This window comes from Argentina anserina, chromosome 4 (assembly GCF_933775445.1).
Source record: "Argentina anserina chromosome 4, drPotAnse1.1, whole genome shotgun sequence".
In the NCBI taxonomy this organism is placed as follows: Eukaryota; Viridiplantae; Streptophyta; class Magnoliopsida; order Rosales; family Rosaceae; genus Argentina; species Argentina anserina.
The window spans coordinates 12,536,233-12,550,872 of NC_065875.1; the positions used below are offsets into that span (position 1 = coordinate 12,536,233).

At 37.3% G+C, this 14,640-nt stretch overlaps 1 protein-coding gene across 1 annotated transcript; it reads right to left on the reverse strand.

The window, feature by feature from the left end:
- Positions 1-787: 787 nt before the first annotated feature.
- Positions 788-13,527, reverse strand: LOC126789963 (DNA repair protein RAD50). Its single transcript, XM_050516062.1, has 25 exons — positions 13,008-13,527; positions 12,714-12,889; positions 11,809-11,923; positions 11,283-11,511; positions 10,938-11,116; positions 10,676-10,846; positions 9,102-9,206; positions 8,894-9,001; positions 8,603-8,814; positions 8,428-8,520; positions 7,514-7,641; positions 7,111-7,225; positions 6,890-7,019; positions 6,574-6,783; positions 5,585-5,793; positions 5,191-5,392; positions 4,105-4,274; positions 3,676-4,000; positions 3,178-3,303; positions 3,044-3,096; positions 1,715-1,865; positions 1,573-1,635; positions 1,356-1,489; positions 1,151-1,279; positions 788-1,031 (listed from the first exon to the last, which is right to left on the reverse strand). Exons 1-25 carry the CDS (start codon positions 13,383-13,385, stop codon positions 992-994), a joined length of 3,951 nt encoding a protein of 1,316 aa, XP_050372019.1. The 5' UTR covers positions 13,386-13,527; the 3' UTR covers positions 788-991.
- Positions 13,528-14,640: the final 1,113 nt, after the last annotated feature.

The window sequence follows — 14,640 nt, forward strand, 5'->3', positions numbered from 1 at the left end:
CGGGATGACTTCTATACAGCCATATGTTATATGTATATCGCGTTTATTGCTCGTAGTCCCTGAATTAGTAGGTCGAAACACTCGGATTGCCGGCAGTTCACATTAAGAAGAGTTCCACATTTACAGCTGGTTTCCAAACCCCTCCAGCCAAGCCAAACCACTTAGCATACGATTTGACGACCTCCGCTCCTGGTGGTCAGGCCATGGTCGGCCACAACTTGAAGGCTGTAGTCATCACCTCTCCCAAGGGTTTACTATTTGGATTAACTTATTTGAGATTTATGTTTATTGGGTTGTTAGTATTTCCTCTAAACAACCTATGGCCCTTGATTGGGTTTGTAATTGTTGTTTCTTGTAATGAAGAATTTGCTTTTATTACCAAAGAAAAAAACATTCGGCATATCCTGAACAGTTTGATTTTTGTTCCTACAAACTGCTGTTTCTTCCATTTCGCTATAGGACCACAAAGCATTCAGCATGCATTCGAATCGCTCTCGCTAACTTCCATTCCTTGAACAACACAATTGTTGGCAGAAGAGTGGTGCTGCAGCTAAGTGATGAAGCCGTTAGATTACAGCCGAGGGACACTAACAGAAAGTATGTGATGGGTCTCCAAGAGTTTTGCATTGCAAGTAAGATAGTGTACATCAGTAGTAGCAAATCTTTCTCTTGTAATGGTGCTCTGACCTTACTGGTTGGGGCTATTAATATGACTTAGATGACATGCACAAATGAACCGAGTGTCACTAGTGTTGATATCATTGGTATATTGGATTTGAACAAAGCACACTGCAAAAGGGAAGTTATATTGAATCCATAATTTACACCCTAGAAACTGCCACTTCAGCTATAGTTTCGGAAATATAAGGGATAAATAAGCGGTCTTGAATTCTGGGCTTGTGGATGTCAGCATTCAGAGGAATGTGCTGCTTCAATTGTGTACAAAAAAGCCTCATTCAAACACCTTTAATAAAAAATCTCTTGGGCACCTTCAGTCAAAAATCTCTTGGGCCTCGATTATGCTATGCTGGCTGGAAAAAAGAGAAAGAAATCGAGTTGAAAGAGAAAACAAGATAAAGAGGCATAGTGTACTGCAAAAAGAAAAAAAGGTCAAACAAACAAATAGCGCAGAAGAAACTTTTAGCCATACTGATCGTCTTTTGTCACCCGATAATATTTTTCTGCATGCTGGCGCTGCCCAATTAGTTGAGCAAACCGTTCATCATGAGTAATTACTATCAACTGAAAGTTCTCCTGTCCTTTCCGGTCCTCCATAATTCTGCAGAGAGAAAATAGGGCAAAACGTAAGTGGTATCAACTAATAGAGCATCTATCAATATGTATTCCACTCGTACCTAACAAGAGCAGCAGCAAGACTCTCAGCATTTGGTCCGTCCAAGTTAGTTGTTGGTTCATCTAGTGCTAGTATTCCACAATTGAGGCAGAAGGTTTCAGCTAAAGCCAACCTTATGATCAGGGAAGCAAGCACCTAAGCCAAGTCATAAACTAAGTTATCTTCTTAATTCGCCTAAAATGCTAGTGTATAAAGCAATGCATCCAAAGTTCAATCACCTTCTGACCAGCACTACATCTTCCCCTCATTTCAAGTTCTGTATCGCCAGTCTGCATGAGAACCTGACATGCAGCAGCAACAATGTAAGGATGGTTAGAACATTTACTATTTGCAACATGGTAAATAAGATAATGTTGATACCTTGTAGCTATATGAACGAGTCCCAGCACTTTCAGAATCTGAATGTATACAGATATAATCTATATCTTGTCCTCTGTAAGTCTGCTGCCACAACTCCCGTATAATCTTATTTATTTCCTCCATCTTCATTGAGTGGAAGCGCATCAGTGCTCTTGAAGAAAGGAAAAAGTATTACATTAGAAAAGGGTGTTACATGCAAACACAAATGTTGATCAAAATTGACTTTTAAACAAATAGTACACGAAATTTCATCACTCAGAAAGAAGCTTTGGTTACAACTGTGGTACTATTTACCAACATACAAAGTATGAAAAACAAATGCCATACGACAACAAGATATGAGCAGATAAGAAGAATTAATAAAAGAGATAATGGCTCAAACAGTGTCCCAACTTTGCTAGACTATTAATTTCAGTCTCATCTTTTCAAAATATCACAGCTTAATCTCAAATTTCATTTCCGACCTAATTTCAGTACATTGTCCATCACTGACTTCATTCTTCCCTCGTCTCTCCATCCATTGCCAGCTTGGTAACAATTTTAGTTCATGAGCGCATATAATTGCAGAGATTTCTGCATCTGCAGTATCAGTGATTCTCTGGCAAAGATTGAAAACCAATTTCTTGAAGGTCTTCAAGATAGACCCATTTGGCATAAATCCCAATTACAAATCCTTGATGCTGGAACAAACTACCAACTCCAAAATGCTGATTGAATTAGCCAAACCAATTGCTCTTAGGGTGTTATCAAAGATCAAGTTACTAGATAAGGAAACCGAAGCATCCCATGTTATATGAGTGTAGGAGATCAATAAATTCCAGAACTAGAGAAAACCAAAGCACACCTCTGATTGCCCATACCCAATAAGAATTCTAACTCTTAAACGAGCAACCCACAACTTCATCACCCATTTAATTCCTGAACACACATTCCCCTTTCCTCCAAACCGATATCTCTCATGTATTCATGTTTGTAATCCTAAACCTGTGTAAATATAAGAAAAGATTGCAGTCCAAGCAACCCAAAGTAATAGTAATGAATGTGGAGGCTGCTATACAAGAAATGATCCAAAAACGATTGTGGTGCAGAGAAGGAAACCAAAAGAGAACGCCCTTGAACAGCTAATGGAGTTAACGTCGTTAATGATCCTAGACACCGAAAGTGGATCGGGGATGAAACTTGAGATACGGTTGTGATATTTTGGAAAGATGAGATACGGAGTTAATAGTCGAGCAAAGTTGGGACATTATTTGGGAAAAACAGGTATCCACTTTAAGTACTCGGCAGTACTTGTATTAATCAACATCAAATGCTCTAGTCAAAACTCACTTGTCAAGCGCATTGTAGTATCTGTCCAGGTCCTTGTTTGCCATCTCAGATGTCTGTCACAAAACCAGTTAGACTAATGATACAATGTATCAGCATTGAAGCACGACATTCAGATGTTTATATGGATGTCATACCTTTAGCTGGATAAGCTGATCAAAGTACCGTTTGTCAATATCCCTGTACTGTGCCTGTTTGAGTTCCACTTTATGATTTGAGATATTACTCTGATAAACCGATATTGTTCCACGAAACTTGTTTAACTGCCATACAGAAAAAGATCATGTAATTACAGAAATAAAAAAGAAACTAAAAAGGTCAGAAAAAGAACAAAGACAAGAACAGTGTCCATTGTCCAAGCAGAAGGCTTTATAACTTTACAAGTCCGAGAAGATGGCAATCTCAGCTATTGAATTACATACAATCTTGGTAAAACGTGGTCCAGATTGGGTTTGAAGTGGGGGGAAAAAAGAAGAAAAAACTCAGTTTTAAATAAGCAGGATCTCATCTGTTTTTACAATCGTGATTTTTTAAACTAAATTTTACACATATACACCTTAAAAAAACTTACCAAACAGAAAAACACCATTGTAACTGCAAGGCAATCAGAAAATAATGTGTAGAACTAAGGATACCTCTGAAAGAAGACTCTCTCTCTCCTCTGAGAGCTTCCCGATTTCAGCTTCAAATTTGGAAATCTCACCCAATTTTAGCATTTCTGCTTCGAGTGATTCGACCTCTTGAGTAAGTATACGTACTTCAGCTTTCGTTTTCCTGTAATTCAAATTCGCATCAATATTTCGCCTCAGATCTTCTTGACCCTCCATTAACTTATTACTTGTGGCTAATTCCTCTGAAAGTTCCTGGATTCTAGCATCACAACTTTTAAGTTGAGATTCTGATAGACGCAGCTTCTCTTGCAGTTCCTGCAACCTCTCTCCTATCTTTAAATTATCATACCTAGTAGGAAAAAGATATATGGATGACAAACATGAGTTTCAGACAAAAACCTGAGGTTTAATCTCAGGCATTGATGAACATGGTAAGATGTACACAGAACTTACTCTTCAATTTTAGAATTAGTCTTAAGTAATTGGTCCACTTCCTGCTTGTAATCTCTACTTTGTTCAGCTTGCTTCTCACACTCGCGACCAAGTTCAGCTTTGATTTCATTGTACTCATTAAGTAATTTATCTCTCTCCCTTGATAAAGGGCCAATAGCCTCTGCCAAAAGCTGAAAATTTATCATACATGAGCCTGGATTAGATATATAATAAATCAGACAACTCAAAGCACAAATCTTATCACACAAAACATTGACAAATGACGAAAAGAGTTAATTTCAACATTGGAAAGTCCCATCTCAAGCATGGGTACTCATACAGCCTATTCAGGTATCTAACCAAACCAAAATCTGACAAAGATATAGTTCCCACATGTTTATATGGATTTCAAGCCATCCACAAAGGTCCAAACATATTTTACAACTCATAGGAAACCTTCATTCAATCACTTGGATAATATGCATCGAACCTTTCCCAGACTCAATCTCCTTAGCCCAATGATAACGGTTCACAATCAGTTACCAACACATTTGGTTTTATAAATTTGCTGTAAAAGGAGTTGCATCAAGCAATACTATCTTGACCAACAAGAAAAAAAGCAACACTATCTGTGCAAAAGCCAAAGTACTTAAACAAGCTTGATTACCACCAACACCAATAACAACATAAGACATTGCTGGGATAGCTCAATCCTCATATGCAGTGTCTTTCTGTTTTATGAAGTAATTAAAAGAGGGGCAAGTAACAATGCCAATAATCACAAAAGAATAAATGAGTTGGTGACCGATTTCATTTTTCTCTTATTGCTGGAGATCCAATGACTCATAATTCAAACATTTAAACCTTGAACAAGTTAAAAGAAAGATTCATTTTTCTTTTATCTAAATAAAGTAACCCAAGAATTGCTACACATATTGATGCTGAAGAGATGCATTAAGGTAGTGTTTCTCAGCTATAACGTCTGTCTCTGCCTACTTTTTTTCTTCGTTCAACTGTTTGCCTGTTGATATGACTTTTATTTGGAATATGTTATCAGTGAAATCTTAAACCCCATCATCTCCATAATTACAGAGCCAATGAAATAACCTTTTCATCGAGATCAATTTGACTCTTCTCATCTGTCAACTGCTCTAACTCTTCTTCTGTCCTTTCAAAACGCTCTAACACAGAAGCTGCCCTCATTTTCTCTTCCCTCACACTGTGCCACCGCATTTGAATGTTAGATAAATCACCTTCCATGTCCCTTTGTTCCTTTTTTAACTTATCCAGTTCACCATGCAAATTCTCCCTGTCACAAAATTAATCATATACCCCAATCAGATAGATTAAGAATGGAAAACATAAAACTAAGCAGGAGACCATCTATGTGTACACACATGCATGAGTTATGTCAAGACAAGGGTTCATTGTTTCTCGATCAAGATAAGCTGACAATAAAAACATTGACTACAAATAATGAACATGACATAAAAATTTGTACCTTTTACTTTGAAGATTAGTCAGTTCTAGCTGAATATCCTCCAAGGATTTTGCACCTGGCCCTTGAATATCAAGCTTATACTCCAAGTCATCAACGTCCTTCTGGCGTATTTGTATATCTTGAAGTAGTCTGTCAGCAGTTTCAATGGGTTGCACCAAGGCCTCAATTAATTCCTTATCAGACTTGACTTGAGCAGAAACAGCTAATACCTACAAATGAAAAACAAGAGGCTCTTTTGTTCAGAAAGATTTCGTACAGAGCAGATAAAAAAATTTTGGTGTTCCATATTTAGGACTTCATGCATGACATCATGAAAAAAAAAAGAGAGAGCGAGAGAGAGATCAGACAGATTAAACTCATTAGAATTTCTTCTATAGAGAACATACCAATGATTTGTGTGAGATACAAATAATGAGAATACATATGTTAAACAGAGGTGTGGCTTGCAAATAATGAGAATACATATGTTAAACAGAGGTGTGGCTTGCAAATAATGTCCATTTATCTTTAGGTCCGGTTATCGCGGTTTTTTTGTCTGGTCATTATCTAATAGTCATTCTGAAATTCTATGGTGACCAAGTGATACAAAGCCTGCATGAAGATGGAATCTTAATTGGATATTCAGCCCAGTGTCCAACAGTTCAAATAAAAAGAAGGGAGTAAGAGATAGCCATATACTGTTTAGTGTAGGTAATATTGAGACCTTACTAATACCTGATGGCCAACATTTTGATCACTAATGTATTAAAGCAACTCATGGTGTCATCTGATCTAGTTTGGAGGGAATGTAATGGCTTTAGCATTATAATGATGATATATAGGTGAATGGAGAGGGGTAAAACCAGCGATTTCCTACATTTTCCGCTTAAAGGTTCAATCACAGAAACAACATACAGGCCTAATATGTTTTAAACTTGCTATATAACAAGATAATTCGACTGGTTTGACTGTTATACTTAAAACCAATGTGTACCAGATTTGAGAATTACATCATCAAGGGCCTGAGACCTTTGTTCCATCTCTTCAGTCAGCTCAGATAATTCTTTCTCGGCATTAGGGATTGTTTCCTTGCCGATTTTCAAATATTCTTCATAAACCAAGCGAAGCTTGTCCACTTGCTGAAAAAAAGAGTCAGCACTTGAGGATTCCACCAAGAGGGCCTTTATTTGCTCAGAAGAAGTTGCTGCCTTCACTTTTTGCTGTAAAACACAAGTATATTATTAGTCAATCCACCCAAATACGTAGAAAAAAATGTAAGTTATCCATTCATAGCCTGCTTAAATATGAGCCCTTATTCATATCAACCTTTTTGACAAACTCGTCTTCCTCCTCTGGAGAAAATGGGCGTTCACAACAAGGACATATATGATGCGCACGAGCAACTCTTTCAAAAGGATCAAACATCTGTCGCATACCATCTGCAAAGTTGTACTTGCTACAGATGGAACACCAGATAGTGTTAGTGCAGAACATGTTGATACTGATATTATTATCAATAGAGATGGAATCTACAAATAAAAATGTACCTTTTATGCACATCTCGTTTCTCCTTAGCTGAATCCAGGACTTTGGTATATGAATCAACAGTAAAAGATTGCTGATCTAAGGCCTGAAGTCTAGTTTCAATATATCTCCTCTTTGCTGCATTAAACAACTATGTAAGAAAACTATTGATCATATGATTTTGATGGAACACCCTAGCTTGGAGAACAACGTGGAGAAATGGGAAAGACAACTCACAGCCTGACACCAATACCAGGTTTAAGTCTTAATTATATTAGTATACCTAAAGATAAGCTTCATCTTTGTAAGAAGGAATAATCTGGGCATCATCTGTGTATGTGTGTGAAGATGCAAAGGTTGGAAAATGTATATGGCAAGTGTAGGACAGAGCTAAAATCCCATCATATACTGTTTTCTAAAACTTACATTCCAGATCTTTACGGTGTTTGCAGAGGTTATTATTAACTTCTTGTATTTTCATCTGAAACATATTCACCTCCTTCTCCACTTCACGAGATTTGGTGCTCAAGTCATCAAACTCCACCGTAACAACCCTGCAGTGAGAACATAACAAAACATAATCCATTATGAAAACCTGGAACAATAATAAAAAACCCCATAAAACCAAATATATAAGTTTTAATGAAACGAGGCAAGTCTATAATGAATAAATTCTGATATACAAGACTCAGTTGTTCTCTTAAGGTAATGCGCTTTTACACTAAATCTGAGATGATGGCACAGAACTACATATCTATTGACACCTGTAGTGGTTATTTTTTTATCAAGGCTTAAAATCAATCATGAGAAGTTCTTGTATCATCATATTGCATGATCATAGACCCTATTTCTTCCCATAAAGCATCATGTAGCAGAACAAACTGATTCAGACATTTTTATCTTCGAAAAGTATCTCATGGGTTCACTGCAAATGCTGCAAGTTCATCATGATTGGTACTCTCACCTAGTATACACAATAGTCACTGGAGATGACAAAAATGGAGTAAACTCCAGAAACGTTAAAGAAAAAAAGAGAAAAATATGCCTTGTTTTACTATTAACCTTCGCGCTGTTAAAGTAAAATAAAGCTAGTCAAAGCTTCAATTACGAAAGTCATTTTCACAAATCAATGACTAGCCAATGACATAGATATAGCTCACTAATGATGCAAGGAGAGAAACCGGCAGACCTATGTATCCACACCCGAAAACAAGTTGACCCTTTGGTTCAGTGTTTACAGTCAGGTTTAAGTGACATATTTGAAGTCACATCAATGCTAGAAATTATTTTCAATGTCAACTTCTAGAATAAGAGTACAATAATAATTAGTTTAGGACAACCTCAAGGCCTTGGTGATTTCATTTTTCAAATCCTTGTCAGGAGGAAGCCTTCCTTTTAGCACTCCTCTAATTCTGTCCTTGTAGTCATCAATTCTGAAAAGAAAAGTAACATCGTCTTCGTGAATACATGCTAAATAACATAAGGGGCTCATATATACATATATATAGTGATTACATCTTTCTGTGTTTCTTTTTCTGAGTCTCCAACTCTGTCTTCTTGTGAGACAGTAGTAGTCTGTCATCCCTATCACCATCCATAATGTTCTTCTCCCGGGTAACTGTAGTAATCATTTGGTCAATGTTAAACACCTCACTGTGCTTTTGACGAATGGTCAGATCAAATTCTCTAACAGCCAGCTGATTTGTCTTCCGTTCAACCTCAATTCGCTACAATGACAGAAATTTACTTGCTTATACTATAGAACCTAAAAATTTTAATCCCAATATTAAGCAGGGTCACACTCACCATGTTTTTTTCTTTCTCATCAATGCGAGACAGGTCCAAGTTTGAAACTGTATTTTCAAGAGAATCACGCTCACTTTTCTTTTTATCAATGCGCTTCAAATAGTCATTCTGCATGCATCACAAAATCACAATGATAAAGTCGAAACAAATTGTAGAACATTCACAACTGAAAGAATGCTATATAGTGTGTATACTTATGAGTGCAAACCTTTAATTCTGCCTTAGCCTGGTGCTGAGCTTCTGATGATTTTAAACGATCATTTGCATCCATGTATTGGTCCCACGCTTTCTTGACTTGAGTTTCATTTAATCTCTGAAATAACAGCCATATTGGTGCATCTGATTAAAGTTCAGCAAGCAAAAAATGGTGACACCAGCAATTAATTTACATTCTACCATAATAATTGTTACAAGGTATCAAGTGGTTCCTAAAACTTCAAAGCCCTTCATTTTCAAGGGAAAAAGGGTGTAACATATGAGGGTCAGAGACAATGTGAAATTCCCTGAACTACTGGGGTGTGTATCTATATGATACACTATAAAGCCAGTGTTACAAAAAGGCTAAACATTTAATTTAGAAATGTTGCAAATGAGCAAATTGCCTCAATTTAGGATTCTAATTATGGTAACTGAATCTGCTCATCTTTCAGAGTTTTAGCCTTTTTCCCAGGCATATCTCTGATCGATTACAGATGTTTAGTAATGCATTGGGCACAAGTTCTGACATTATATCCCTTTGATTATTGTTGTGCACTCTATAAGGTGGATTTATATTGAAACTCAAAAAGATGGGATTATTATCCATATCCTAAACATGATGTTTGGAAAGATGAATGACAATTCTGAACGAAGAGAGTATCGAGGCAGAGAGAACAGTAAATTTAAGGATTTCAGGAATCTGGGTTTATTGTATATGGTTATTGATTTGGTAATATATAGTTGTTCTGACGCGAAAAAAAAAACAGCTAGGAGATGAGCACCAGGTCCTTTTGGACGTTGAGAGGGTATCAGATATGAGAATATGGTTGGAAGCAAACCGCAATATTGGTTATAAATCTATTTCATGAGTACATGTGCGCCAGAAGTTGGAAGTGGGAAGTGGCACACACTGTATCCTAGACAAGTGAAAATTTTAATAACAAAAAGGTGAATGATACAAAGTAGGGACATGGTGTCCACTGATTAACTGATCATCTTAACATAATAATAAAGAAAACACACAATCCAGGTAACACACAGCTTAGAAGTACTCCACTGTAGAGCAGCACAACAGCAGTCCAATTCAAAAAGATCTTGTATTTATCACAAAAAGCTTACAGGTCCCAGAGATGCATTATTAACTTTTAGCATTTCCTGAAGGGTCATTCAAGAGTTTTGTTGTTTCAGCAAATTTTCATAATTAGCCATCAATATTGTTATCTAAAAAAAAAAGTATTCCAATGTCTCAATGGAACCCAATGTGATTTACTATACAGAATAGCAGTTGTCATGTAAGGTTATCATTTGATGCTTCAGTTTTCAATCCCAACATCACAAGGGAACTGTGAGACACAACCACAGATTACTTCCCTCGGTCAAAAACCAGACAGTTTGATATAAATCCCAACTCAAGATACTAGGCCAAGTACGGTAAACAAATAGAGAAGTAGCAAATCTTATTTCTACAAGGAATGATCATTCCAAGTTTCAAACAAGTATATGTGAAGGTATAAAGAAAGAATTAAAAAATGTATTTATTCATTATGAGTAAAAGTACCACAGGAAGATAAAGTAAGAACACACCTTCTTATCTTGCAAATCCTTTTCTACATCACGCAACCTTGATCTTATTCTATCTGTCAAGTTTTTAGCAACTTCATCATTGAAGGGGGGATCTGGAAGAGGACCTAAATTGTGCTTTTCAAACATATTTTGAATGGTTGAATCTCTCTGTTTCTTTAACTCTGAATGAGCCTGGATTCAAAAGTAAAAGGTTAAACTTGATAAGTATTCCACACAAAAGTGAATCAGTTTTACAGTACCAAAATGCATGCAGCCCACATACATTAGCTTCCATTTGAAGCTTGCTAACATCCCATATACAATCCTTTATCGTCTTTGTGAGTAAATTTCTTTTGGTCTTTGTATCATCCTGTTCCCTTTCCATTTTACGAATTTTAGTTCCTAACTCCCGAATTCTGTCATCAAATGTAGTTTTCCATTCCATCAACTCTTCATCAGTGTCTGGCCAATACAAAAAAAAACCCAAACATAAAAAAGGTTAAAACCTGCAATGGAATCAATTAAAAATTAACAGGACAAAATAAATATACATATAGGTATGCCAGAGCATTCTAAAAATTGGAATAATAGATGATATAACAACAAATAGTGCTACGAAGCTACTCACCTACATTTTTCTCTGGAAGATCTGCTTTCTGTCTCTTCTTCTCCTTATATCGAGTGCTTCTTACAGCATTCTTCATAGATAGTTGTTCATTCAGATTCTGCAGATGCTTCAGCATTCCTCTAGCATTATGAATTTTAGCATCCAGATCATGGATGTTGCCCTCCAACTCCTGCATCTGTCTTTTCACTAATTCTGTTCTTTCCTCATCTTTAGCAATGCTTTCACGAAACTATAAGAAAAACACTTAGTATCAGACCTTTAGAATAATATCAGATATCAAATGAAAATATGTTGCAACAACGAAACTCAAGCCAGAAAAAACTTAAACTACTAATCAGAGGAGCTAACACCACTATTTCTCCCCTAGAAGACTTAAATTTCTTCCTCTATCATATATCATCTATAACATTTGATCTCACACTTGGTACTACATCATGAACTTACTTTCCCTCATATGTACAGTGAAAAAGAGGGGACAAGCCTTGCAGATTGATAGCATTATCTAATATAAAATGAATATATGAACCTTGTATGCAGCATCTTTCAAGGTTTGAAGATTCTCCAATTTTAGCTTGTAGGTCTTTATCTCTTGAGCTTGATCCTTGTGAAGTTTTTTAATTACCTCCAATGCCTTGGTATACCTGATGAGTAGCAGTTGCGCATGATTAATCAATTTGATAATCTTCAAAGACTCAAACGAAAATACATATCATAAGTACTAACAGACTAAAAGCCAGTGTCAAAGAAACAAGGACAGTCCGAGGTTATTAACTCAGACGTCATATGCAGTACAACAATCAGATGCTACTTGAGAATCTTCTACCTTACATACTTACACAAGGGACAGACATGATCTGAGGTCACATTTTGCAAACACAAACATGAATGAATAAATCAACTGCAATAAGCAGAATTTAATAAACGTACCAAAACAAGATGCAATATAAGATCAATCTTGGGGTACTATAGCAAGATCCAAACATCCCTTTATCAATTCATGAAAGACTACAACACTACTAAATGACTACTTGTCAAAGTTGAAGGGAATATTTTTAAACTAAGATAGGGCAATCATAGAAATAATGTCTGAGAAAAAGGTCCTGATATGAAGAACATTCCTAAAAAGTTGGCATTACCAGAGAGAGAGAGAGAGAGAAGATTATTCCTAAACGCCTTTCATTAGAATCTTAACCATTAGCTCTAAGTGGTGCAGAAAGAAAATGGCTCTAGAACTTCCTACTGCTATATTTGAATGTACATGCTCAAGAATGTAGAAACTTTTTCTTATAAGAACTCAAACTTATAAGCAAAAGAAAACAGTATCAAGGAAATACAGATACCAAAATAACAACAATGTAGATACCCTGCTGCAGCTTTTTCAATCCAAACATATGAATTATAAGGTCCAAGTAATACAAAACTATAATGTACCGTGTAGCAGAGAAGATATCATCAAACTTCTTCTTCAAAGTGGAAGGATCCTGCAAAGGCCAATTCGCTTCGTCTTGGTGAACAAATATCACATTTTCCAATATAGCCTTTGAAACGCCCATTAAAGCAGGAATCTCCCTATCCATATCAGCACATCTATAGCTAAGGCAAACTTTCTGCAGCAATCAAAACTCATACTCAACAATTTCTGGGATAAACTCGGCTGCAAAAATCGAATATCTCAACCTAACAATCAACAATATGAAATCAACGAAGCAAAATAGAGCTAGATACCTCTCCGGTGTGGGGATTGATAGTCTGGAGGACGCTCTCGATGGCCTTGAACTCCATTTTGGAGACCTTCTGAGTGAGCTGAAACGACCTAATGCAGACGACGTCTTTGCCGGCGGCGGTTTTGAAGCGGAGCTTAATCTGGCCCTTGGTCTCGGTCTCGCCGCCGACCTTGGGGTCGTGGATGAAGCTGTGGCCGGACCTGGCGTTGGGAGGCATCTCGCCGGTGCAGGAGAGCTTGAGGCACTCGATGATGGTGGTTTTTCCGGCGCCGTTGGGGCCGACGATTAGGGTTAGGGGCTTGAAGAAGGTGATGACGTGTTTGTTCTCCGGGTCGAAGCTCCGTATTCCCTTGATGAGCATCTTGTCCACCGTACTCATCTTTGCCCTAGGGTTTGGTTCGGTGGAGCTATTCGGTGAGGCGAGTCATGCGGAGGAGAAGAAGGAGAAGGAGATGATCGGCGCGAGATTTGAGAGAGAAGAAGAAGGGAAGGGTTTTGGGGGGGGTTTCTCAGAGTGATGAAGACATTGGAAAGGGCGGGACTGACATATGTATGGACTGGGCCATGCTCAAAAGGGTCTTGGCCTCTGGGGGCGCCAGGGTCTGGCTGGGTCGGGTCTTGTATATTTAAACGAGTGACGGACCGAGTCGGGTGTTTTCACAAATATGAAGATACAAGCTCATCCGTCTAAAGCGGGCATTGCGGGTTTTTGCGAGATGGGTCAGGCATTGCGGGCTTTTACGAGCCAAGCCTTGCAAGGCTTGTATTAGAAAAAAAACATGATACTCTAATTTAAGGGTTTGAAACAATAAAAGAATTATTATAAAACATTCTAAAAAAAAGTCACAAAAAAATTCTAGTTTTGAAATATTATCGATCGACACCAATAGATGTGATCGATATATATATTTAGGGACCCTGTAAAAATTTCATCCGTTTTGAACATGGTTTGACCGTCTGTACCTACGGTCAACCAAAAAATAGACGTTTTGACATAATAAAACCTCATTGACCGGAGCTTTGCCAAATGGATTTCTTCGATGAGACCACGCACGATCGGTAACAAAAATTAGGTGATTTAAAGATTTTTCAATGAAACACGCAAATACGTGTGGGATGACACATACTTATTCAAATTTGGCAAGGATCAAATATTGAGAAGACGCATAGCTCAAGAGGAGGTTCCTAATATCCTTGCCCATTGTCATACCCTTGCTTGTGGAGGTCATTTTGGGGGAAAGAAAACGACATTTAAGGTACTAAGTTGTGGTTTTTATTGGCCTACTCTTTTTAAAGATACATATGTCTATGTGAGCACTTGTGATAGATGTCAAAGAAGCGGTAACATCTCTTCAAGGAATCAAATGCCTCTTACCAACTCCATGGAAGTAGAGATTTTTGATTGCTGGGGAATTGATTTCATGGGACCATTCCCAAGTTCGTATGGCAACCAATACATTCTTGTGGCCGTTGATTATGTGTCTAAGTGGATAGAAGTCATTGCAAGTCCCAAGAATGATCACATTATTGTACTCAAGTTTCTCAAGGAGCATATATTTCAAAGATATGGCACTCCAAGAGCCATCATAAGTGATGGAGGATCTCACTTCATCAACAAGCATTTTGAAGCTATA

Excerpts from the sequence above, each read along its gene's own strand:
- LOC126789963 (XM_050516062.1), bottom strand. The coding sequence starts at position 13,385 with ATGAGTACGGTGGACAAGATGCTCATCAAGGGAATACGGAGCTTCGAC. Across the intron at positions 10,847-10,937 it reads AGCTTCAAATGGAAGCTAAT|GCTCATTCAGAGTTAAAGAA; the intron begins GTATGTGGGCTG and ends TTTTGAATCCAG. Across the intron at positions 3,304-3,675 it reads GAGAGAGTCTTCTTTCAGAG|TTAAACAAGTTTCGTGGAAC; the intron begins GTATCCTTAGTT and ends TCTGTATGGCAG.